Source organism: Talpa europaea, assembly GCF_964194135.1.
Source record: "Talpa europaea genome assembly, chromosome: 4".
Classification (NCBI taxonomy): domain Eukaryota; kingdom Metazoa; phylum Chordata; class Mammalia; order Eulipotyphla; family Talpidae; genus Talpa; species Talpa europaea.
Window position 1 is genome coordinate 92,678,489 of NC_140070.1, and position 25,617 is coordinate 92,704,105.

The 25,617-nt window shown below is 36.5% G+C and overlaps 1 protein-coding gene across 1 annotated transcript in view; it reads left to right on the forward strand.

Annotated features, from left to right (window-relative positions):
* The window catches only part of TRAT1 (T cell receptor associated transmembrane adaptor 1), a gene marked incomplete at both ends in the record, with an annotated part of 63,050 nt that overhangs the window by 26,326 nt on the left and 11,107 nt on the right, over positions 1–25,617 (forward strand). Inside the window, 2 exons of the mRNA XM_084232650.1 lie at positions 12,420–12,530; positions 21,015–21,051. Coding sequence (XP_084088776.1) covers positions 12,420–12,530; positions 21,015–21,051 — 148 coding nt within the window. The remainder of the gene's footprint in view (positions 1–12,419; positions 12,531–21,014; positions 21,052–25,617) is intronic.

Genomic DNA, 25,617 nt, shown 5'->3' on the forward strand with positions numbered 1-25,617 from the left:
ATAGGGGAACTGAACAAAGGGTCAGGAAAAAGACAAAACTGGCAAGATGACCATAGATCTGAGGCATACAGCAGGGGAGGGGGAAGGAAAGGGGTCAAACTGGGGAGAGAAGAGCACAAGGGACCATGGAGATGGATCATCAGTACAATGGTGGTGGGAGAACTACAGGGATGACACCTGAAGGGAGAAATCAAATACTGTCTAAAAATTAACCATGATGAAAGAGAATAAATTAATATTTTTTAAAAGTTGTAAAAAATTGAATCTATCTTATTTAGTGGAAGATTCACTAGTCCTAGTCTCACTGGATAAGCATTTTGTAGATGTTAATTAACTGTCCTGGGATATTTGGATTTTATGAACACAATCTTCAGTAAGTTTAAGCAAAACATCTTTAGAGAGGGAAATTCACATATAGGTAGCAAACTAGAAGTATTTTGTTCTCCCTCAGGTAAGACAGACCCTGAATGTGGGAGGAGGCCACAGCATAAGAGCTAGTTCAACAGGATGGAAATGTTTTAGTGTATCCTAAACTACATATCTCAGATCACTAGCCCTGCAAATGTTTTGGGAAAAATGAGAATATTCTTCTTACGTATTAATTTTTGGAAATATTGTTTATCCTTCTCTTGAACACAGAAATCTGCATATTCACTCACTAAACAATGAGAAGTCCCACAGTAAAAAATGGTTTTATTTAAATCAGTTGTTTCAAATAAGAAAAAAAATTCTCAGAAAGCTTTTACTTTGTCAATAGTATTCCCTACAGGGCATCCCATAGAAATCTGTGTAATGGAATAAATTGTTTTCTTCTAGAAAATTTGGATATTTAAGACTTTCTCATGAAAGAAAATGAACTATTTGCTATTAGCCACTTCTCTCTCATTTCTGAATCTTTATTATTTACTCTTTTATTTTGGTGTTTTGTTTTCTAAGAAGTCTGTCTCTATGAGGCTTAATAACAAAATGATCTGAGAGTCTTAGGCCAATTCTAAACACAATTGCTTTTAACTTATTTTTTCTTTTTCATTTCATTTGAATAACTGTGTTTGGAAAAATCTTGAATCAATTAATGAAAATATGAATCTCAATGTAATAAGATATAATTGCAACAACATAATTAATTTTTAATAATCTCACATTTTAAAACAGCATTATTGAAAGAACATGAGCTCCTCCCTCCTGTCTTTCATGAAGTTGATTTGTTACTCTGTACCAGCTTCAGTTTTATGAAGGAATGTGTCACCAGAATGAAGAAAAACCACACAGAGAGGTACATTTTGTTTCTATAAAACAAAGATGTTCTAAAGATCCTTTAAAACATGGAAACATTTTTTATTCCAAATAAAAGAATTATATGCTATTGTAGTTAATTTAAATGATAGATGAATTTATAAAATGTAGCTTCAAAGTCCCAGCTAATCCCTACTAATAATTACTTACTCTTTACAGCTGGAATCCCTAGGATTAAATATATATTTGTATATTTATACATGTACATATTACAATATCTCTATGTATTTTTTAATTAAATGTATATACAGATAGAATAATACACCATTGTGATAAAGACTAAGTATAAAATAGAATAAATAACCATCAAAAAGAGGTATGAAAACTGGGCCTTTTTCTACACTCTATGACCCATTTTCTTAAGTGTGGAAACTAAATGACAGCTGCCATTGTGATATGTTTTTCATTTTCTTTTGGCGCCAAAATCTTGATTTTGTTGGCCTTAATATTCTCATTTTTTTGACAGGTGCCCATCAAAACCACACACCTTCTAGCAAAATTTCCTACAACATTGCTAACTGCTCAAGCTTGTCAGCACATTTCTGCTTAGTCAAGCTATCTTCTAAACTTCATTTTGATAACCCATGTTGTTAAAAAGTACTATAGAAACCTCATGTATATTTATTATTTAAACATGGCTCACGAAGTCATCATTCAAATCTCTGAATGCACTTGCTAATATATTTCATAACAAACATATATCCATAGACTTTTTAATATTCTGATAATGTCTCCATTTGCTCAGCCATCTATATTTAATGAAAAGCTATCATATTTTTCCCTGACAAATTTCAAACATCTGTGGTGCTTTCCAATGCATAGACACAGACTTTTTGTGTGACCTTGGACAATCTTGCTCTTTCTTCTGATTATATAAACCTATGGAATGAGAAACATTATAATGCAGATCACTTTCAAAAATATAATAATTAGAAATTGTGGAGTGGTTTAGATATGTCAATCCAAGATTTACTATTTTAGAGATGCCCCTCCATGGACACTTTTATTTTCATTTATTTATTTTTTAAAAAACATTTATTTATTAGGTCTCCCCTGGTGGTGCAGCAGTTGAGTGCTGGGCTGCGAGGCTGCCCACAGCCTCTGCAGCGCCAGTTCGTTCCCCGCCCGCCTGCAAGGGTCCCACAAAAAAAAAAAAAAAAAAAAAAAAAAAGATTTATTTATTTATACAAGCACTGGGTACAGTCAGAAGCGCGGGAGGGTGAGATAATTCACCACAGCCAGAGCGGGGAGCAGAACAGGCAGACTGATGAAACACACTGCTGAGGGGAGCAGAGGCACGGCAGGAGAGGTCTGCGTGCCATGTGGGACCCTCACTGGCGGCCGGGGATTGAACCAGCGCTGCAGAGGCTGTGGGCAGCTTCGCAGCCCAGAGCTCAACCGCTGCACCACCGGAGAGGCCCCTCCATGGATATTCACATGGCATGTATACAGGCTGCCTTCTGACTGGAAAGGGGAGAGTCGACCCTTTCTCAGTCTCTGCCTGTCTCCTCTGCTCTTGCCTTCACCATATCTCTGCAGACTTGTGCCTATAATCACCACCGACTCAAGGCAGGGAAGCCCCTCAGCAGCCTCAGTGGTCCCCCAAACATGTGGTTTGCTTTGAATATTTCTCCTTGTTGGACTGTCCTGAGAGCTACACCTTTCAGGTTAACCCAGAATTTCTGTGATTTTACCTGAATCATTCTTGCTGAGTCTGTCCTTCCCTTGCTGAACACCTTTATTTTTTCTTGATTTATGTTTTATGGATCAACCAAGATGGGGCATCCTCATTTCTTCTCCAATCCTCTGTACTATTCTTATTCTAACAATGGGAGGCTTCACTTAAATTTCCAGTCCTGAGATCCCTTCCCACTTCCACGTTCCCTGTATGTCCATTTCCATATCTCATCTAAGTCTTAGATGGATCCTTCTGATTCTCTGTTGTTATCTTGTCTCTACATGAACCTGAGACTTCTGTCCCTGTTTGCTCTTGGTCTATGGGTGCCCAGGCCTACTTCATGTAACCCATCACTCTGCAAATGGACGACAGGGTTTGTTTTGACTTAGTTTTTATCTCCTGTTGTGTTGTTTCTCTATATTCCACATACGAGTTAAGTCAGCTGGTATTTCTCTTTCTCCTTCTGACTTATTTTGCTTGGCATTATCCCCTCCTGTTCCATGCATGTTGTAGTAAAAAAGGAGATACACTTTTAAAATTTAGAGGAAATTTTATACTGTTTTCCATAAGGCTGGTCCAAGCTACATTCCCACCAATAGTATACAAGGGTTTCTTTTTCTCCACATTCTCACTAGCACTTATTGTTTCTGGTCTTTTTTCTATGAGCCATTCTCAGAGATGTGAGGTGGGATCTCATATCTCTTTTTATGGCAGGGAAATCTTTAATTGTGTATGTATACACACGCGCACACACACACACATCTTAATCTACTCATCTATTGTTGGGCACTTACGTTGTTTTTATATTTTGGCAATTGTAAATAGTGCTGCAATGAACATAGAGTGCCTGTATTCCTTTGAATTAGTGTCTTTGCATTCTTTGGATAGAAATCCAGGAGTGGAATTGTAGATCACATGGTAAATATATAGAAGAAATCATAGGTAAAACATTGCACGACACTGGCTTCAGTAACATCTTTGGAGCTTCAACTCCAACAGCAGGGGAAAACAAAAGCAAAAATGAGCAAGTGGGGCTACATCAAACTAAAAAGCTTCTGCACAGCAAAGAAACTACCATCAAAACAAAAGGTCTCCCTACCAAATGGGAAGAAATATTTGTTCATCACACACCTAACAACGGGCTACTATTTAGAATCTACAAAGAACCTATACAAATCAACAAAAAGTAAACAAAGGCCCCAATCAAAAACTGAACAAAAGAGTTAGATGCTTCTCCAAAGACATACAGGTAGCCAAAGGGCACACAATAAAATGTCATTGGCACCTATCATCAGGGAAATGCAAATCAGAACTACAATGAAATCCCACCTCACATCTGTGAGAATGGCTCATGTAAAAAAGACCAGAAACAATAAGTGCTAGTGAGAATGTCGAGAAAAAGAAACACTTGCATACTATTGGTAGGAATGTAGGTTGGTCCAGCCTTATGGAAAACAGTATAAAATTTCCTCAAAATATTAAAAGCGTATCTGCTTTTTTAATAAACTGGATTTGGTATATCATTTTTTATAAAGAAAATTAAAAGCACATAGAAAATACGCACAGGCATATAATGCAGCCCCTAATACGTACACAGAAGCATACAAACCACATGCATAGATACCGCCAAGACCATATTTATCTGACTGTTAAAAATAAAAATGTTGCCATTGACATGTACATGATTTTTTCAGAGCATTGTCCAGAACTATCACTTAAAATAACCAGTTCTTAAGAAAATGCAGATTCCTGAGCTCCATGCCAAATATTCTGATTTAGTAGGGCTAAACTAGTAAAACTTAATATATTTGTGTCCACAAGTGTTTGATAACTTCTGATGTTAAGGTTCTGGGGTGGAGACTGGCATCTGGGAATTGCTACCAATTGGCTCTTGATTTGACAGAGGAATGAAAATCGCCTAGGATGATGGCTTGAGGGAAATAAGAGAGAAACCTGGTCTCCCGGTGGGATAATGTACAGTAGGTACCGAATCCACAGTAATGTTCACAAAACATCAATCCCCTTTCCTCTGTCATGCCACAAAGAAAACAACAGCTGAGCACACCTGGGGGCTTCTCACCATTTCCTTCGCAGTTTAGTATATTTTTGTTTTCAAGTAAGCTCATTTGTGAGGAGATTCCTTCTTAGTCTCATTCACATCTTCATTTCAAGTTTTATTTTTAAATTAGATTCAGGCATTGATAAAAAAAATAAATACCAGTGTTTGGAGACGTGGGATTTTTCTTCTCACATTACACAAAAATATAAGCTGCAGATCAAACTCTAGAAGCCTCCATCACCACATTTCCTGTTTGTAACTGAACAGCGCACACGAAAGATTTCAAGACACAAAAGAGAAAAAAAGACCTGAGATACAGATAAAGACAAGTTTTACTACCACACGGCTTCTAACATAACAGAGAACGTTACTTAGGAAATAAAGTTAGGGGAGCATTTTTCATCAATACATTTGCCTTATGGCTACATGTGGATTTCTCTGAGAAAAGAAGCATGGCAGGTAAGTGGCACTTTAAATTATTTTGTCCCATGTCTGTGCCTAAAAATTCACTTAATTGCTAAGCTACTAACATAAAGACATTTAAGATCTGGAAAGTAAATAAGTTTATACTTCTTTTATTTAAATGGGAGATAATATCTAGTGTCATTAGAACATATTTGGAAATATATTGAAGTGTCTAAGTTGATTATTTTCTCTCAAAAAATCAGGCAGTGTTTATAATATAAAGCTAGTTGTACCTGTTTAGTAATTGCTCTTCTATAATATTCCGCTTAAAGTACTTGTTTAAAAAAAAAAAACTTTCCTCTACCATTCCTTCTGGTATATTTTAGTTATAAAGGAGGTTAGGAAAAGTAACCACACTATAGTTCCTTAGGATTTAAGCACCATATTATCTTCCCAGCAATCAATTCAATTGTCAACACAGAGAGATGGCAATTTTGCAAAGCCCAGTGAAAATTCAATCACTTGTAGAATAGATTGTGAGGATTGGATTTACATCGATTAGCTGAGTGTCTGTTCCACATTGGTGGTTCATTTTTCCCTTATTCTTTTACGTACTTTTAATTTCTTTAATAAATGTCTCTGCTGTAAGAGAAAATATGCATATTCTACAAGATGGAGAATTGTGAAATATATATGAAAAAGAAAATATTCTACATATTTTCCATCATCTTAAAAAAACACAAACTATCATTATAATTGCTTCCAATTTTCATTCCTCTACATTCTGTGTAGCTTTCTTTATATAACCAAAATAATAATGTACATAATACACCTAGCTTTTTTTCAATCGTGTATAAGAGCCATTTCCTTTTTTGTGAATAAGTTCTGCTTAATCATTTTATATGAGTGCACAAAATGGTATCTATTGGGTTCATTGTACTTAGCTACTTGTTTAATATCTGAAATGTGTGTTGTACACAACTTTTTAAAAATGTGTATTTTACATGACAGATGAACAACTTTATATAGCTTTTTCCATATTAGGGTTATTTTCCTTAGGAAAGATCCCTAGAATTAGAGTTACTGAATAGGAGGTTATGAATATTTTAAGTCTCCTTATTGCTGAATTATTTACCTAGAATAATGCCAATTCACTCCTATCCTAGCAATGTTTCTCCATAAAAGGCTGGTCTCATTTAGAAAAAATTTTACTAGTTTGATAAGCACAATACACCAATCCATTGTTTAATATACATCACTTTGATTATAAGGAGGTTAAACAGTTTTGCATGGATTTTTAAACTGGTCACAATTCTATTACTTGTGAGGTGTCTATTTATATCCTTTGCATAATTATTGCTCTAATACTTTTAATGTCAATTTGTATAAGCCCTTTATGTAGAAAAACATTACATATAATATTATATATAATTTCTGTGAATGTGCTGCCCAGTGTTTTGTTTGCTGGATTTTAAAATCAATTGACCAGACTAATCACGTAGGGAACATAAGCTGATGTATGATTTTCACACCTTTCCTCATCTTTTCCAGGTTCATAGATTAGCAAAGAACACAAACAATGTCCCAGTTTTGCTTGTGCCCTGCAAGAAATAGACACAGCAATGCTATGAACAATTGCCATGCGCTGATGGTGACGGGGAACTTTGGAAGGGTGGGGAGGCTGAAGGCAGTGAATTTGAAATTCAACTATTCTCAGGATGAATTAATTCTAATCTTATGAGGAATGTGACATGATTCCTTCCATAGCATTTCATAGGTTAGATTTTCTCTTCAGGTATAACATAGGAAACTCCTCCATTGTCATTAAAGCCTTCTACAATCCCACGCGAGAGCTAAAAACATTTGCCTTGAAAACCCCATAGATCTTTAAAGACAAAACAAAACAAAATTAAAAAACAAAACAAAACTTTGAAGTGAAGAGAATCAGAAGTTTGTATTCTTTACATCTAGATGGGTACAGTAAAAAAGAAAAAATAAGTATAATCACAATGAAAAAGTGAAATTTTTCCTAGTTAAGTAAAACAATGTGCAAAAAGGATCCAAATCTTTCCTTTTCTCCTCCAAATGTGGGCATCAATAAATATGCCCATAGATAATTCTTATTATGTTTATGAATTCTTGTAAATCATTATTAGCTGAATAATATGATGAAAGCTCCTTTGGGCTACCTTTAATTGTGTTTAAATAATTATTCACAATTTCGTAACACGTTGTTTTTTTTTAATAAAAGGATTTTCGTTATCTTTCTCAGTTTTGTCTCCCCTTGAGCCTCCATCATCTTTTTGAAAACAATGAAAGTCTTTCTCTTAGAGACTATGCAAAATTAATTTATGAATTATCTTTTAATTCATATGCTTTTAAAATCAGAGGTAGGTTGAAGACTATGCGTCATTTAATGTAGGTAATTTCTGGAAAGGATTTTATGAAGTCATGGCAGGAAAGATTATCACTTAGAGGTCATGGCTCTGAGAAATAAATGTCTACATATTGCTTATTAATAATAAATATTAGTAGATACTTTTCCAGACATTTTTTATTTTATTTGATTTTCTTAGTATTCCTAAATTAAAAAGAAGTGAGAAAAAATGCACAGGTCTTTCAAAAACTTTAAACATTAAAGAAACATACTGAAAGTACTGTATTGGATGAGTTTCCACACCTCCAGGCGAAGTGACCAGAGAGGGTCTTTCCAAAGGTACTTCTTCAATAGGAAACTATAGAGTAACTAGACACAGATAAAGAGGTCAATCTAAAGCAGGGATTTTGGTAGCATTTGATCCTAACAAAATATCTCAAGTTTCCCAATACCAAATAAGGGTTAGTTATAAAGATGACAAGAAATCCTGTACTGTAAGAACCATACATACTGTTATATATGTAACATAACATGCACTTGTCTCAGTTACAGAAGTCCTGAAGGGGCAACAATTAAGACATTATCACTTTTCTATTGTTAATTGTTTAATTAAAGGCTTCTGTGAATCAAACCTGCCAGCATAAAGCCTTTACATTCACTTAGCTGGGTTTCCTTCCAAAGCACATATAATTTTAAATTCCAAATACAGAGTCTGCCAAATACTTTGGCTTGAGGAGAGTCAGAGGTCTTATAATTAAACCCCCTACTATTAACCACTGCCAGTTGAAAGCTGGTTAGAAATTTAAATCATGTTTTTCCTTACAGTTATTAGCTCACTTCTTGCTTCGTTTGGGTGTTTTTTTTTTTTTTTTAAAAGCAGAGTAAAGAGCTCAATCCAATCTGTGTGGGTCTTTTTAAATTGATAAAAGCAATGTAAATGAAAGCAATTACAAATAATAAACAACGATACTAAAGTTTTCTGTTTGTCAGGAAGTTTTAAGTATGTTGGGCATCCAATATTGTAAGAGGCGCCATCTGTACTGAACAGATACTCACAGAGTATGTGAATAGATACTCACGTGGGGCTGAAGATAGTCATACTGTATATGGAAAATAACTGGGTAATGGAGGTACAAAATGTGTGTTTGAGTGTGTGTGTATGAACATTTATAGAAATCTGAAAATTTCAAGTTGAAAATTTCCACCATTTAGCTACTTGTTAGTCACTCTTTTCATGTGTGCACATGTTCTTTTTCAAAATGAGAACATTCATTGTTGGCAATAAAAAATTATGGAAGATATAAAGAACCTCATACAGTAAAAGTTTCCAACAGAACATCTTTCCATTTAAAAACTCAGGCATTTTACAAAAGGAAGAAATCTTAGAAACAGAAGATTTAGATGAGAATTACATACTCCTAAAATCAGAGGAGCATTCCAGACAATGCTACAACATAACATTACCTTAAAGAAAATAAAACCACACACTTCACTTCCATTTGTAGTACCCCTTTTCATTTATAAAATAATTCTTGGAAAAAAAAATCATGTACTATATATCTGACACTGTAGAGTAGAAGGCAGAAAGTCTATTCTCTGTAAAGCAGAGAATTCTAGAACATCTAGAAAAAGCATGGAGCTAAATAAAAGAGAAGGTAGCAGACATCAAAACAAATTTTCTGATGTTAAAATAATTGCAAACCAGATCAAACTAAATGGAAATTATAAGCATATACGTATACATACATCTATATCATAAATACATATACACATTTCATATTTTTCATTATCTATATGTCCAACTATGCTTATTTAATAATAAATGATGCAGAGAAAGAAAGGGGGAGAGAGAGAGAAAAGGAGGAAGGAAAAGAATGGCAACTTAACATGGATTGAGCTGGAAGGGATAATGGTAAAACAAGTGTCAGGATAAAGATAAATACCATATAATGTCACTAGTATGTGGAATACAGACAAACCAATCTAAGGGTCAGATAAAGACAAGCTTAAAAACTAACGCTTGAAAGCTGACCATAGAACTGAAGCATCCAGAGGGGGAGAAGAAAGGGATGGTAAGAACAAATAGGGAAGGAAGCACAATGGACTATGGTGGGGGACTATGGGTGAGTTGGTGGTGGGTGCACTATGGTGGTGGTACCTATGGGGTACTGAAATATTACCTCAATTAAAAATAATTTAATTAAAAAAAATCAACTTAGGGCCTTCCAGGTGGCGCAGTGGGTTGAGTGCAGTGCTGTGAAGCTGTCTGCAGCTTCTGCAGCGCTGGTTCAATTCCCGGCTGGCCAGGGAGAGACCCACCCGGTGCAGCAGACCTCTCCTGTCTCGCCCACTGCTCCCCTCAGTGTATTTCAGTCAATCTGCCTGTTCTGCTCCCCACTATATCTCTACTGAATCCTCTCACCCCCTCCGCCTGCCTGTGGCCTATATCGCACTTCTTACATAAATAAAATCTTTTTTAAAAAAATCAAATACATAGAACCACTCAGGGAAATTCACTGTAATGCCAACAAGTATTCAAAGGAAACATTAACAGTTTAAAAGTCTGACTTGAAATAAATAAGTAAAATAGAGCAGCAACAAGAATATTTTTGTGTGAAGACAGATTAGGGAAATAAAAATAATTTCCCTCCTGTTAAAGAGTTGCCTGTTCTGTTTATTGTGATTATTTTGATTTCTTTGAAAGGACCTAAAATGGTCTGTGATTTGAGTCAGTCACATAGAGAAAGAGTTGGGTCTTGAGAGAATTTAATCTCTGGGGTTGCTATTTTTACAATACTTTATAAATGATGTGCTTACATATCCATGTCTCCATGTTGTTTGAAGACAAAGATATAGTTTTCTTTACCTTTGATTCTCCAATATAGGGTGTAGTTCCTGACGCAGAAGAGGTATCTAATTGATACTGACTGAATACATCAATATATAATATAAAAACATAAATTTTGGGGGATTGCTTTTCTGGGGTCAGCATTCACATAGGTATATGATTACTAAGATAATCGATTTAATTATATGTGTATAATATATGTAGCAAGATAAATATATGTAATATATAAATGTATATTATTGACATGGAACATTTTATATTAACTGATAATAATTATATATATGTTAACTAATTTTAACACATCATATGTATTTATAAGTTTTTATTTTTTAAAGATTTATTTATTTATACATACAAGAGCTGGGGTACAGGCCAGAGATGAGGGGGGTGAGAGGTTTCACCAGAGACAGAGTGGGTAACAGAACAGGCAGACTGACTGAAACTCACTGCTGAGCGGAAAAGCGGGCAAGTCAGGAGAGGTCTGCTTTGCCATGTGGGTTGCACCCTGGCCGGCTGGGGATCAAACTCATGCTGCAGAGGCTGCTATTGCTTCATAGTGCGCTGCTTAACCCCTTGCGCCACCAGGAAGGCCCTATTTATAAATTTTTAAATAATTTATACTTTTTTTCAGTAAGTAGACATTTAATTCTCAGATATTTTGCTTTCTTAGTCCATCAGGGTTCATTCTCTCAATGAACCGATTTGTAAAAGTGTTTTTTATTTTTCTTTATAAGTTTGCCTTTCTCAAACTTCATTCCTTTCATATCTTTTTGGAGAACTCTTTTTTTTCTCTTGCAGTTTTTGTAGTTTTTCAAATCTGCCAAATCCTTTCTGTACCACATTCTCCATCACCATGATTGAATATTTGTTGCCTTTATTTTCAAATTTCTAAGTTCTTAAAGACATGCCTATAATTTATACGATAAATTATATGCATAAAGATTGCCATAAAAAATCAAGGGCAACTAACAGCATCCTACAAATCCCCTTTAGACTGAAATGAAAAAGAGAGGTTTCACAGGGGGAAAGGGAAGCTTAATCAATTCTCTCTTATCAGTTCACAAGGTTCTAAATCACACGGGAACAAATCCTTATGGCCAGTCTTGACAAACTTACATTGTTTTGATTCCAGAATAATCATTGTATTCCAACACACAGTATCCTCTACTACTGGAGTTAATAGGAAAGAATGAATGGTTTTGCATAAACAGTGAAAGCACGTATGACTATAGTAGAGAACTTAAAATTACAATTCTGGGTAATATGTTTTTGATTTTGAACCAAAGTTTTAATCAGTCACCAGTTGTCAAATTATCACCAATACCCACTTTGAAATCTGTAAGAAACGTCTGGCTGTCACTGTTAATTTCTTAGCAGAGAATTTGTACTTCATTAAGAATAAGGGCCTCCCCTGGTGGCACAGCGGTTGAGCGCTGGGCTGCGTGCGAAGCTGCCCGCAGCCTCTGCAGCGCCGGTTTGATCCCCAGCCACCTGCAAGGGTCCCACATGGCGCGATAGACCTCTCCTGCCGCGTCCGCTGCTCTCCTCAGCAGTGTATTTCGTCAGTCTGCCTGTTCTGTTCCCGCTCTGGTGAATTCTCTCACCCATCTGCGCTTCTGACTGTACCCAGTACTTGTATAAATAAATAAATCTTTAAAAAAAAAAAAAGAATACAATGGTTTTAGTTGTGGGAATAGCCAATTTTAAAAAAATGAATAAGCAGCTACTATCTAATGGGCATGTTTGCTTTTATTTCCAGGAAACATTGAATGTCAGCCTTATATCTGGGCAATATTAGCCTTCTTGGGTTTAGCATTGACTATATCACTGATCTTCAACATTTCTTACTACAAGGAAAAGCACCAAAAAGGTAAGACATTTTGAGAAGTAACCATATGGTACCTTCTTGAATGCAGACTGACTCACTTTACTATAGAAGACAGTGTAATGAAATGTTATTCAATAAGGTATTTTCAATCTGTAGAAATCTGCTTGATACTTTTTTTTACTCTAAAAATTCTCTTAATTTAAGAATGCAATTATAATAAAAAATGTAAACATTCCAATTCTTAGCTTTACCTCGGCCTTTAGGTATAGAGTAGGAAGGGATTATCCTGATAAGATATATTTCTCCTTCTCCAATTCAACAACCCATGAAACTGTAGTCTATTCTGGAGCAGTCATAAATGTTGTCTCTGATGTGTGATGAGAAAAGTAAAGGCAAGCTCTTTAAAGATTCTACTCAACCTTACTCAAACTTAGCACTATCAGTCAGGGTCTCTAATGTGCAATAGGTTCAGCTGGAATCAGAAGAGAACAGGAAAAGCAATAGACTGAACCATGTTTTGTACCAAACATTTCCAGGATCTAGAAGGGGAGGTCAAGAGGCTCTACCATTGTCAGCATTTCTTTTCCAAAGTTTTAACCATGCGGTGTTCACCCTCATGTATATAATTGAAATGATATAATGCCCCAATGGCACAATCTTTGTCCACTGTACGCATACTGATTACATGGATGGATGGATGGATGGATGCATGCATGCATGCATGAATGGGTGGATGCATGGATGGATGAAAGAATGAAAGATCAACTATTTCTGGAAAAGGTCATAATATTTTAGAATCAAAAACCATTTGGGGGGCCTCCCCGGTGGCACAGCAGTTGAGCGCTGGGTTGCAAAGCTGCCCGCGGCCTCTGCGGCGCCGGTTCGATCCCCGGCTGCTCCCCGGCCACCAGAGGAGGGTCCCGCATGGCGCGCAGACCTCTACTGCCGCCCGCTGCTCCCCTCAGCAGTGTACTTCGGTCCTTCTGCCTGCTCTGCTCCCCGCTCTGGCTCTGGTGAATTCTCTCACCCTCCTGCGCTTCTGGCTGTACCCAGTGCATGTATAAACAAAAACAAACAAATAAATAAATAAATAAAACATGCCTCTATATTAAAAAAAAAAAAACATTTGGGGAAGAACATTTAAGTGGAAGGAAATGGATAGAAAACACTTTCTTTTAACAGATGAAGTTAAAAGATACTTGTGACCAAGAAAAATTGTATGAAGCTAATCAAGAACAATGATGAGAGTCCGGGGAGAGTCCTTGGTCCTTTTCGGAGTGTTTTTTTAAACACTCCCAATGTTTGAAATGTTTATGTAAAATATGAATAATGCATTATTGTCATGCAGATTTCAAAAGAAGGATGAGAGGCACTAGCATATGAAGCAGCATAGTTGAGGTCACATCTATTCAATAGCAAAATCAAGGATAAGTGCCAATTTTCTAATTTTCTGTCCAAAATAGTTTCTACCAGTACAAGCTGTTGTTAAATCATTGACCAAATGTCTTCTGCCAGAAATACCACACTCTTTTAGGATCTCTGTTCTGTCATTTCTATACTTAAGATGAAATTCCTGGCAGGCAATGCTTTCTTATTAGCAATCATTTCAGCAATTATTTTTAAAATCAAATATCTTCTATACAAACTTTATAAATCAGATACATTATCAGACATCTTGCAAAATTTCTTTCCTTTAGAGAAAAAATTGAGTTGAGTAGAACTTTTCTTTATAAAATATCTAAAAATGACCACATTTTAATTTCTTCATTAAAATGTTGTATGAATGCAGATAATGTTGTCACCCGAAATAGAAAAAGATGAATTGAGAGCTAGAGAGTCGAAATAATTTAAGGTGGAGACCAGGATAACAATAATCACCAAACCAGTGCTTCACTCTCCTTTTGATTCCGGGGCTAATCCTCTGGAGATTTGTATAGGGAACAAGTGGATCTTATAAATCTAATGCATTATTTATCCATATTCATACCATTTTGCCACCACATAAATGACTTTGGGAGTTGTTTGCTTATAATGATTAGCCTACCACTGCTGAATGACAGCAGCAGAACTACAGAGTAACAGAATTCATTTTTTTCAAGACCGATTTCTTTTTTTCCCCTTTTAATTGTATAAACCCTTACCACTTCAGGTAATGTAGGCCATAATTAGCAATTTAGAATAATAAAGTACACATGCCTACTAAAATCAGTATGATGGGAAATAACATTTTTAAAAAAACAGGAAATAGTAAATTATTTTTATTGATGTGTTTAGGAAACAATTTCAGTTCCCTTGATTGTCCTTTAATGACATGACACCAAGTCATCCTGGTGTCAGTTAAACTCTCATATCCGCTGTCCTCCTGGGAGATCTTGTACAAGTAACAGAACTTCTCTGGTTTTCAGTATTGTTAGCTACAAAATATAGAAAATACCACGTAGACCACAGGATTCTGGTAGAAATTATCTAGACACCTTAGCACAGTGCAGGCACCTTGTAGGTTGGTCCTGGATAGGGTACAGGCTACAGCACCATACCCGGTGGCCAGATGCTTCCTTCCTTCTTTCCACCAATATTCTTTAAGGATTTACCATGGTAACATGTTCTCTCATTTCATTTTAATATCTGTTACTTCAGTGAACATAAGTTCCTCTGGCTTCTCCACTGCTCCCATCATCCCTGCACTCTGTCTGTCTCTCTGGCTCCTACCCCACTTCCTGCCTCCATTTTTCTATTCTTTTCAATACCATGAAGCTAAGATGGTGTGAGACAGCAGCTACCGCTGACCTGGTCTCTGCTGTGTTGTGGGAACCCCACTTGGGGAGCTCCCTGTATTAGCTTACTTTCTTTTTTTAAAGATTTATTTATTTATGCATACAAGAAGTGGGATACAGGCCAGAGGTGGGGAGGGGAAACGGGGAGGGGTGAGAGGATTCACCAGAGACAGAGTGGGGAGCAGAACAGGCAGACTGACTGAAATACACTGCTGAGGAGAGGAGCGGGCGAGACAGGAGAGGTCTGCTGAGCCATGTAGGTAGCTCCCTGGTCAGCCAGGGATCAAATTCACGCTACAGAGGCTGCGGATAGCTTCACAGTGCTGTGCTTAACCCCTTGCACCACCAGGGAGGCCCCTCTGCTTCCATTTTTGTATCATTTAACACATCTGTGCAACAACCTGAGTTTTAGTAACAACTGTTGTGTTCATTTAAGTCACATACCTGAGTTCTCTTAAGAGTTTTCTGTGGACATTCAGGGACTAGGTTTTAAATATTAGTTTATCACAAATTATTTTTTTAAAGATTTGTTTATTTATACAAGAACTGGGGTACAGGCCTGATGTGCATGAGGGTGAGAGGATTCACCAGAGACAGACTGGGGAACAGAATAGGCAGACTGACTGAAACACACTGCTGAGGGGAGCAGTGGCAAGACAGGAGAGGTCTGCCACGCCATGTGGGTATCTCTGCGGCCAGTGAGGATCGAACTGGCACTGCAGAGGCTGTGGACTGCTTCACAGCACTGCGCTCAACTGCCTGTGCCACTGGGCAGGTCCTATCACAGATTGTTTTATGTAGCACGTGCCCTTAGGTGGAGCACACAACCCTGGGTCTTGCCCTTCATCAGCATACAAACCTAAGATTAGCTTTGGAGCAATGTTCAATAGTGCCCAAAGAATGTTCTTTGTTCTCCTCCGGCCTTCCTTTTTCTCTCTGCAACTCTTTCCCAGTTGCCCCCACTTCTAACATCTTTTCCACCCACTAGCAATGACTGCCTTCCTTTCTATCTTATATTAACAAATAACACTACATTTCTCCGCCAGAGATTCAGGCTGATTTGGAATTAGTCCTGGTAAATTAGACCCCATTGCAGGCCCCCTGAACATGCTTTCCTGCCTCATTTCTCCTGACAGACAGACTGGGGGAGATTCCATCATATTAACTAGGATTTTTGCCAGTTGGTCTGTGAACACAATGCCCCCCTCTCTGACCTCATGTGACTTTTTATGTTTGCATCATTGTGCTATTCTTTGTAGCTTAGAAACTTGCAAGATATAACTCCACCTTGGGGAGCACTCAGTGAGTAAGTTTTGCTGTGTATTAAATAGCTTACAAAAGAAAATCTCTATTCCAGCAACAATACAATATCTACACATTCAATCAGTTAGACAAGATAAGCCTCTCCTTGATACGCTCTGCAGCAATGCTAGGTATAGCTTTGAAATGGTGTTCTCCCTTCCCTCCAAAGTAAATCTTTCATATTTTATGTGATTCTTTGTACAAATCTGTTCTTTGGGAGGATTATATATTTTTTTCTGATAGAAATGTATTAGCTTTTTCTTCCTTTTTAAACAACAAAAAAATCTCCTTTATCCAACCTTACTTCTCTGTTTTGAGAAGGATATAAGCAAGTGCAGTTTGCCCATGCATCAAAGTCCTATCAGTACATCTCCTATTCACTAGAAAATTGTAGCATATTTTCCACATTTTTACATTAAAAATGTATCAGCAAACCTTTATAAAGCCATGTGTGGTTGTTTCTTGTTGCTATGTATTGCTCATGGAAGAGCGAACAATACAAAGGGGAAAACATAAAAGCAAATGTTTGCTCACACCCTCTCAACCGTGAACCTGACCACAAGTGCTTGTATCTGAATCACAGGAGAGGATTATGAAAATTCACCTAGCTCTGTTCACACAGTCTTGCAAGCACAGGTGCTTTAGAGCAAAATAAAAACTGCCTCTTATTTCACTAAGTATCAGTGAAACAATTAGCTGGCTTTTAATCATGCCATTTATTTTTAAGTAAACAATCAAACCCCCAAGACAGAGCAAGTTCTTTTTAGGACTCAGCTTGCTGCCCTTTGTCTTTAGCTATAACCTCCTAACTTCTGATTACTACTCCCCAATTAAAGAGATCCAATGCTATCATACTTCTTATAAGAAGGATTTAAAACTAAAACCACAAAATCACTGATGTTTTAGCTCCAGATTACACCTTTAAATTCTAAAAGAAGCACGGAATGTGCTGTCCTTGAATTTTTTAAGCCTGCTTTCAGGTTGCTTCTTGAATACAGTTGGTCTTGATGAATAATGTCCTTTCCCCATTACACATTTTCTTCTTCATTATATTGCTTTAATTCTCTTTCCTTCCATCAAAGTATCACATTATTATATTATATCCTTTGTGTAATTGCTTCTATTTCCTTTTCCCCCACAAAACTTCATGATCTAATTTTTTGGTTTTGTTTTTGTATGATGTAAATTGAGAGTTATCCTGTTAAAACATTACATTGGGGGCCTCCCCGGAGATGCAGCGGTTGAGCGCTGGGTTGCGAAGCTGCCCACAAACTCTGCAGCACCGGTTCGATCCCCCGCTGCTCCCCGGCCACCGGAGGAGGGTCCCACATGGCTTGCAGACCTCTCCTGCTGCCCGCTGCTCCCCTCAGCAGTGTAATTCGGTCCTTCTGCCTGCTCTGCTCCCTGCTCTGGCTCTGGTGAATTCTCTCACCCTCCCGCGCTTCTGACTGTATCCAGTGCTTGTAAGTATAAATAAATAAATCTTAAAAAAAAAAAACAAAACATTACATTGGTATACCTTACAGGCACTAACATTCATCTCTAGATGTCTCCAAGTGGAAAATCATATTTTCTTTTTATAATATTAGTCTGTTTGGGAGAGATGTTTATTATTTATTGTTAAATTAATGACATTTTGTATGCTTGTTTGGTATTTATGACACATTTTCTCCCTTCAGGGGGAAATGTTTTTGCCCCAGGCCTACTTTTTCTTACTCTTTTTAAATAATGCTGGTCGTTATTTTTGTTTACAAATTATTTTTTTTCTTGATTTATGATTACAAGAACGGGGTTACAGGCCAGAGGTATGGGGGAGGTGAGAGGATTCACCAGAGACAGAGTGGACAACAGAACAGGTAGATAGACCGAAGTACACTGCTGAAGGGAGTAGCGGGCAAGTCAGGAGAGGTCTGCTGTGCCATGTGGGTAGCTCCCTGGCCAGGGATCTAACTCATGCTGCAGAGGCTGCGGACAGCTTCAGAGCACTGCACTCAATCCCTTGCACCACCAGGGAGGCCCCTACAAATTATGTTTTTATCATTTCTTTCAAGTCAGTTCTCAACTGGTGACAATCCTGGTCAAAAATGAGATTTGGTAATTTCATTCCAAATCAAGTTTTCCTGATAAATTTTTAACCTTTGAAATAGCATCTTAATTATATTAGCTTGTTTTCAGCTAATCCATTTAATGAAATAGCTTCCCAATTTTAACCAGCACAATTAAATGGTGGTTTGCTATGTGAACAGATTTAGAATGTATAATATTGATAAATTTGTCTTTTTGTAAATGTTTTTACAGAAATTATTTCAGCTATCTTCCATTATTTTAGTTATCTTCCATATCTACTCCATGATAGAAGTATCACTGTCCTTATTTATGGATAAACTGAGAATCAGAGTTTTAAATTAATTTACATATTTTCTCATGACAAATGAACTGAAGAGCTGGTACCCAAATCCAGTGTCTTCTAATTCCTAATGCTCATTTATTCCATAATACATATGGCACAGTTCAACTAAATTCTTACATATGTACTTTAATACCAGGCAAATCTAAATAATGATTAATGATCTGAGTAAAAAGATATCAAAACACACTTTATATTTTCCAATTTATAATTTTCTAATCTACATTAATTCTCATTTTTTGCATATTGATATTATTTACATGTCTTCAGTTTTATGATCTTGCTGGGCTTCTATTAATTAATGTACATCAACTTTGATGTGCGTTCATATTCAATGACTGATAGTATTTGAAAAAAGTTGCATCTTTTATATGAGAGTCATTAGTAGAACATTTCCTGTGGGTAGAAGGCTATTTCTGATAAGTTCCAAATAGTTAAATTCATCAATTTTGATCCCCTAGCTGCCTGAGGCATGTACTCTGTGAAGGGCACTTGGTGCTTCATGGAATTCTCCCAAGACACATTCATTTCACCCTCCCATGTGATGTTTTTAATAGTATGTTCCAATAATATTGCCCTAACAGTTAATGATCACTCAGGAAAGTAACTCAATCTTGTCACACTTAAATCTAACTTCAAATAATCTTGGTAGCTGTTTGGTGACTTATTCATCTATTTGGAAATTTTTTCATTTCCATACCAACATACAGTGTTTTCATATGTTAAAGCTAATAGCAATAGTGTTTCCATATGTTAGAGCATTTGGTTACTATTGTCTTTGACTTATTGTCAGAAACTTAATACTGGTTTTATTTTATATGAACAACTTTATAAGATTTTGGTTTTATTTAATTATTTAATGCCAGGTTAAATGATAGGCAAATGAAATGTAATAAATATTCACATAATATACATACATCCAGTTCAATGTCAAAGAAATCTGCTGGTGAACATATAACAATTGTTCTTTCTGTTTATTTTTGCTATAGGTCATTCTTTTTATGACTTTGCAGTCCAACATCACATCTTTGGTTAGTTTTATTTCTGCAAACCAGTGTACTGCTTCTTCTAGAAGCTGTTCTGATTCATTTTAGAGATGTCCCCAACTTTTCCAGCTCTTTTCTCCCTAAATCCTTTCTCTCTCCTTACCTTTCTTTGCACCATGTGGACAAAATGAATCACAAATAGAACAAATTCCCCAGCTTCATGTTTGTGTTGTTCGCATGCCAAGAAATTTTGACAGCTACTTCAAAAATATATACATAGACACCTACTTGTGGACAATACATGCACACATACATAGACACATGCATATACACATGTGTATAGGTATGCACGTGTGCTAGGACGCATAGTTGTACACATATATGCACACATGCACACGCACGCATGTGGGCGCACATTTATATGCACACATGCCCCTGTGCATGTGTGCACATATACACCCACATGTGCACACAGATTCACACATGGTGCTAGGAACATGTATGGTGTGTGTTCATGCACATGCATGTGTGTACTGTTGCACATCCATGAGTGCATAATGTGTGCATAAATATGGCACATGCATGTATATGCATTCATGCATTCATGTGTATGCACATAAATAGAAACATGCATACATAAAAGTGGTTTTTTTCAGATAAGGAAGAAAAGTCTATTCAAACTACATGGACAAAGGAAAATTTGTCAGAAGGAAGCAAAGGTATCTCATGGAACTGAAAGGCAGAAAGTACAGCTGTGCTCCACCACAAGGGAAGAGAGGCACAGAGGTTCTCACATTTTTGACTTGATAGCTCCCCTCTATAAAATGGACACACACCCATGCTCTACATGAGTTCCAAGTGGTACTGTTTCCACCCCCAAATGACCAAAAGACAGAGTGGTTGACTCAAAAAATCTTTATCCCTAAACAGCAGTGGCTGCATGGCTTGATCAAAGATGCTAACTGACATTGAGGCTAAGCTCCCCTCACAACACTGTCTAGATTTAATAAATGCATGTCAAAATTCTTTTAATATGACTATATTAAATTTCTTTCAGATAAAATACTTGCATACGCGAATGACTACTTTCCCAGGTACGTAGAAAAAAATCATCCCAAAGTATGATTCCAAAGCTAAATTGTTTCATGTTTGGCTCATGGAAGTTGCACTTGGGCTAAAATAAGGTGAAACATGAGTTTTAATTATTTTTCTTTCCATCTAAAGGCTAACGCTGTAACATTACTATCTTCCCTAGTTAATTACTCATCTTGAGTCTAGGAAAGAGCTGGGTGAAGAATGAGATGAGACTATAACCTGGCACCTGTAGAAATCTTGTCCCATTTCAGAAGGTGCTATCCTTGATTATGATTCATTAGAGTGTAAGACTACAGTCTAATTATATGTAAAATTGTGTGGCTCTTATTAGGGTAAAAAGAAATTTGCAATCCCTGATACAATTTAAGATATGTATGCACACATACATAGATAAGGATGCTTTGTGATGTGTTGCTCTTAAGGGTAATGTCAATCAATAGAGAAATTCAGTAAAGTAACTCTAAAATAATATGCAGTTATAGATATAACTTATTCTCTTTAATACTTATTGAGCTATTAGCAGAGAAATTTGTATGTGAATTTTTTTAATATAAAAAAGAACGTTTATAACATAAATCATAGTAAAGAAGTTTCATTTTCTTGCACAGTATATTCTGACCCAAATGTGTCATTAGATTTGAGATTTCTTTTTTAGGATTAAAAAAAATCTAAATATAGAGAATTTCCTAGAGGAATCTTCAAGACCTTTCTGAAATGGCAGACTGAAAGGCTGAAAGGTCTTCAAAAACACAAAGCTTTCTCACTGGGTAGGATAAGAGTATAATCATTTTGTTGGCCTCTAAAAAGTCCTTTAAAAAAAATTTCTAAAAAAAAAAAAAAAAAAAAATTTCTCCATGTGGAAATGTCTAGCAGATTCAGTATCTGGGTTGCAGGCAGATCCACACAACAAAGAAATTTTTATTTTATGACCCCCTTAACATTGGATTTTACAACATGAGATAATTTTCAAGTTATTAGCTTATATTAAGTGTGATTTGCTGATTTGGTTACAACAAGCAGTATGATAAAGAAGCTCCTATATAACCACATAGAAATTAATTTCTTTAATACTTATCATCTGAAAGGCAATTAAGACTCTACATGAAGTCCTGTGATTTGATTATCACACGGGGTTGGTGGTTGATGGGAAGAATCATAAGGGAAAATTGGTAAAATGGTATTCTCAAAACAATTAGACTCTTAGCTATAGGGAAAATGCAGAAAAGTGGTTGGTTCTTTTATAACACTCACGAATTCAATAAATATTCTTTCAACAAATAGGCACCATGCTGGACAATAGCTACATGAAGATGGAAAGATGTATATCCTCCCCTTGGGCATTTAATCATCTATTGTCTATTGTAATAAATCTCCATTTAGGCAAAATTTGAATATACAATGTAGATTTTATCTATAAAAAGTGATTGGCATCTTAATTCACAAGTTTATGTACATACTTCACAGCTTGTCTATTTTTCTGAGTATGTAGTTTAGCTAAAATCAACTTCGTAGGGGGCCATGAAGATTCAGGGAAAAAATGTGGAACTGTCTCCAGCCATTAAAACTTAAACATTAAAACAGCAAGTGGAAATATTTGTCTTCGCTAAGGCTAGAATTACTTATGCCTCTTCAGTTCTCAGATGGTTTGAGGCTAGATGGAAGGGAGGCAAGCTTCACACTGGGTTCCTCATTACATTTCGTCCTGCCCCCACTCAGTACTGGTTTAGGTGGGAAGCTATGCTGCAGGGGAAAGAAATTTGCTTCTCTCATCTTACCTTCCTGCTTCCCCAAGTCCCTGCCCTTTCTGTACTAGTAGGTCAGAGACATGATCAGAGAGGATCAGAACAGCACAGCATCTGTAGCTAATAGGATGTCAGATACACACTTCCCGGTATTTACCCCTGGGTCATTTTGTTTTTCCTTTCAAACATAATTCTGCACAATTCTTTCCTTTTTTTTTTTTTTTTTTCAGAAGGATAATGCAGTGGGGAATCATGGTTTTGAGATCTAGACAACTTTGGATTTTAATCGAAGTCTTACAATTACTAGGTTTATAGTCTTGGGAAAACAAGCATTGGGGAACTCCAGTTTTATCATCTGAAAAATACATATTATAATACTTATAAAAGGTAGCCAATTAAAAATGTTGCTTTCCAGGATAAAAATTAAGGTCTAAGAAAATTTCAACCTATTTGAACTCTAGCCATCCTCTAACTTAGAAGAGCAGTTCAGATTTATAATAAGATTATTATAATTCTTCAATTCTCATACTCTTTCTGTCAGAAACTAAGGACAAATTCCCAGATGCTTTTGTAAAGTGTGCTCCTTGGTGGCACGAGCAGCTACTTTTATAACAAAACATATATCACCTTAGCTATTCTTTTACCTTAAGATGATTTCTTGGATATCTGGAGTTCTGCAGCCCCGGGACCTCCTTCCAATGTTCTTTGCTAAGTGTAATTATCTAGTGCCCTGGAGAAGACCTGCAGTCTTATCTGTCCCCTTTATCTCATCTCAGAGTGGAGGATCCTTTTTATGATACAATTCCTAGGGTGCCTGCCCTGACATCTCAGAGGTCCAAGTGGATGTGTAGACAAAGCACTCACTGTCACTGCCACATTGGCAACCAAAGTACTTTCATGGTTTCCAGTCTTTCATTTTAATGTAATAAATAACCATAAACCAAGCTCCAAACCTGTGTGATTATAAGAATCCAGGCCCCTTCCTAAGGGTTTCTGGGAACCCTTGAGAAGTGCTTCTAAGTCCCAAAAGTCTTATTCTTGGCCGCCCTTTTGTCACCCCAGCTCTGAGTCACAGCTCTAGGATTCTTTCCTTATCTCTTTCCCCAAATTCTGGCAAAGACCCTTCTTCTTAAGTGGTTCATAGCACTGGCAATATAAGTTCCTTATGTTTAGTACACTTTACCAAGAAGTCTATGAGATTTTAGAGGGCAACTTGAAAACTGATCAGAAAATAAGAATTCAGTGATAGTTATCATTGCTCTGAGAGTCCATTAACCATCTCCTTCATCGGAAACAGTGCTGGTGCTTGCAAACCATAGCTATGCCAACTCTAGCCCTACAAAACATTGCTGAGGTTTATTCTTCCCCACCCATGGGGTCTACCTTTGGTGTTCCCTCACCCCAAGATCAATACACCTACACTCATGTCACAATCCCTATCCAAGAAAGTATGAATTTAGTAAGCTTATGCTCTAGCAACTTTGATTTTTCCTATCTTGCATCATCGATTTTTCTGGCCAATTGTGTCATTCTCATCAATATATAAACAGACAGCATTGTCCTATACCTTAAAAAAAATAAAAATAAAAAAACAACATTCTGATAATGGCTTCCCCTACAGCCACCCTTCTATTGCTTTGCACACTTTACCCAAAAAGTTGAAATGTCCGTCTACATGCAGTCCATATTTATTATCTCCCTCTTTTCACTTCTTCTTTGAACCTGCTCTAGCCAGTCTTTGGTCCTCAATAACCAATTGCCTCAGCTCCTGTCAGGGTCACCAATGAAATGCACATGGTCAAGTCAGTCTCATTTTAGATGTTTTGTCTGTAGCCTTGGGCTCATTGACTGCTCTTGAGACAACTGTTTCTCTCAGCTGTAGACCACCCTGTCCTTCCCCATTGCTGGATCCTGAGCCTCAGACATCAAAAGTGCCGTGATCTTGTTCAGTAAAACTTTCCTCTACCTATACTCATTTCATAATTAATTACATCCTCTCTAGTGACTTTAAACATTTACACATTGCTGGAGCCTAAACTCCTATTCAGTGAAATGTCTGTTAAACAAATCAAGCTAACACTTATCAAAACCAACTTCCAGTAGACCCCTAAGCCTGTTCTCTTATTAATCTGAGGACTGTCCATCTCCTTAAAATACATTACTTTTGTAGAAATGTCTTTCACTTTTATTTAGCTATTGAAACCCTACATTTGAAAAAAACAGCAAGGATTAAATAGTTTAATATTCTTGTTTTATAAAGAAGAGAATTGAAACTCAGAGGATTTATGTTCAAGGTCACTGAGGCAGAAGTAATAATTTTTTTAAAAGTTTAATTCATTTAATGTATTTAGAGAACAAAGTACTTGAGGTATTTCTTAAAAAGGAATTCACAATAAAATAATGATGAAACAAGTTAAACCTTAAAAAATCAGGAACTAGAAAGAAGGTAAGTGAAAGCAGAAAATTTGGACCCCAGTGAAATACACAATTAGTATAATTAAAAATTGTGGAGTGTCGGTAACTGTATTTATTGATTAAGAGGAACATTTCAGACATGTTCAAAGCAATGGAGATTCCGATCTGACTCCAGACTTTGACTCCTCTGGGATATGAGTTAATTTATTAATTTATTTTTAATAGTAATTAATCTTACCTACAAAATGCAGCCAAACATTTGTGCTTGACATTTATTGGATATTTGCGATAGGCTGAAGCTATTTGGCACTGCTAAGTAAAAATATATTTTTTAATTTGTTGGTTAGGAAACTGCTCCTGAATAATAGCTTATTTGAGATGATTAATCATTTGAGATCTGCCTGTAGA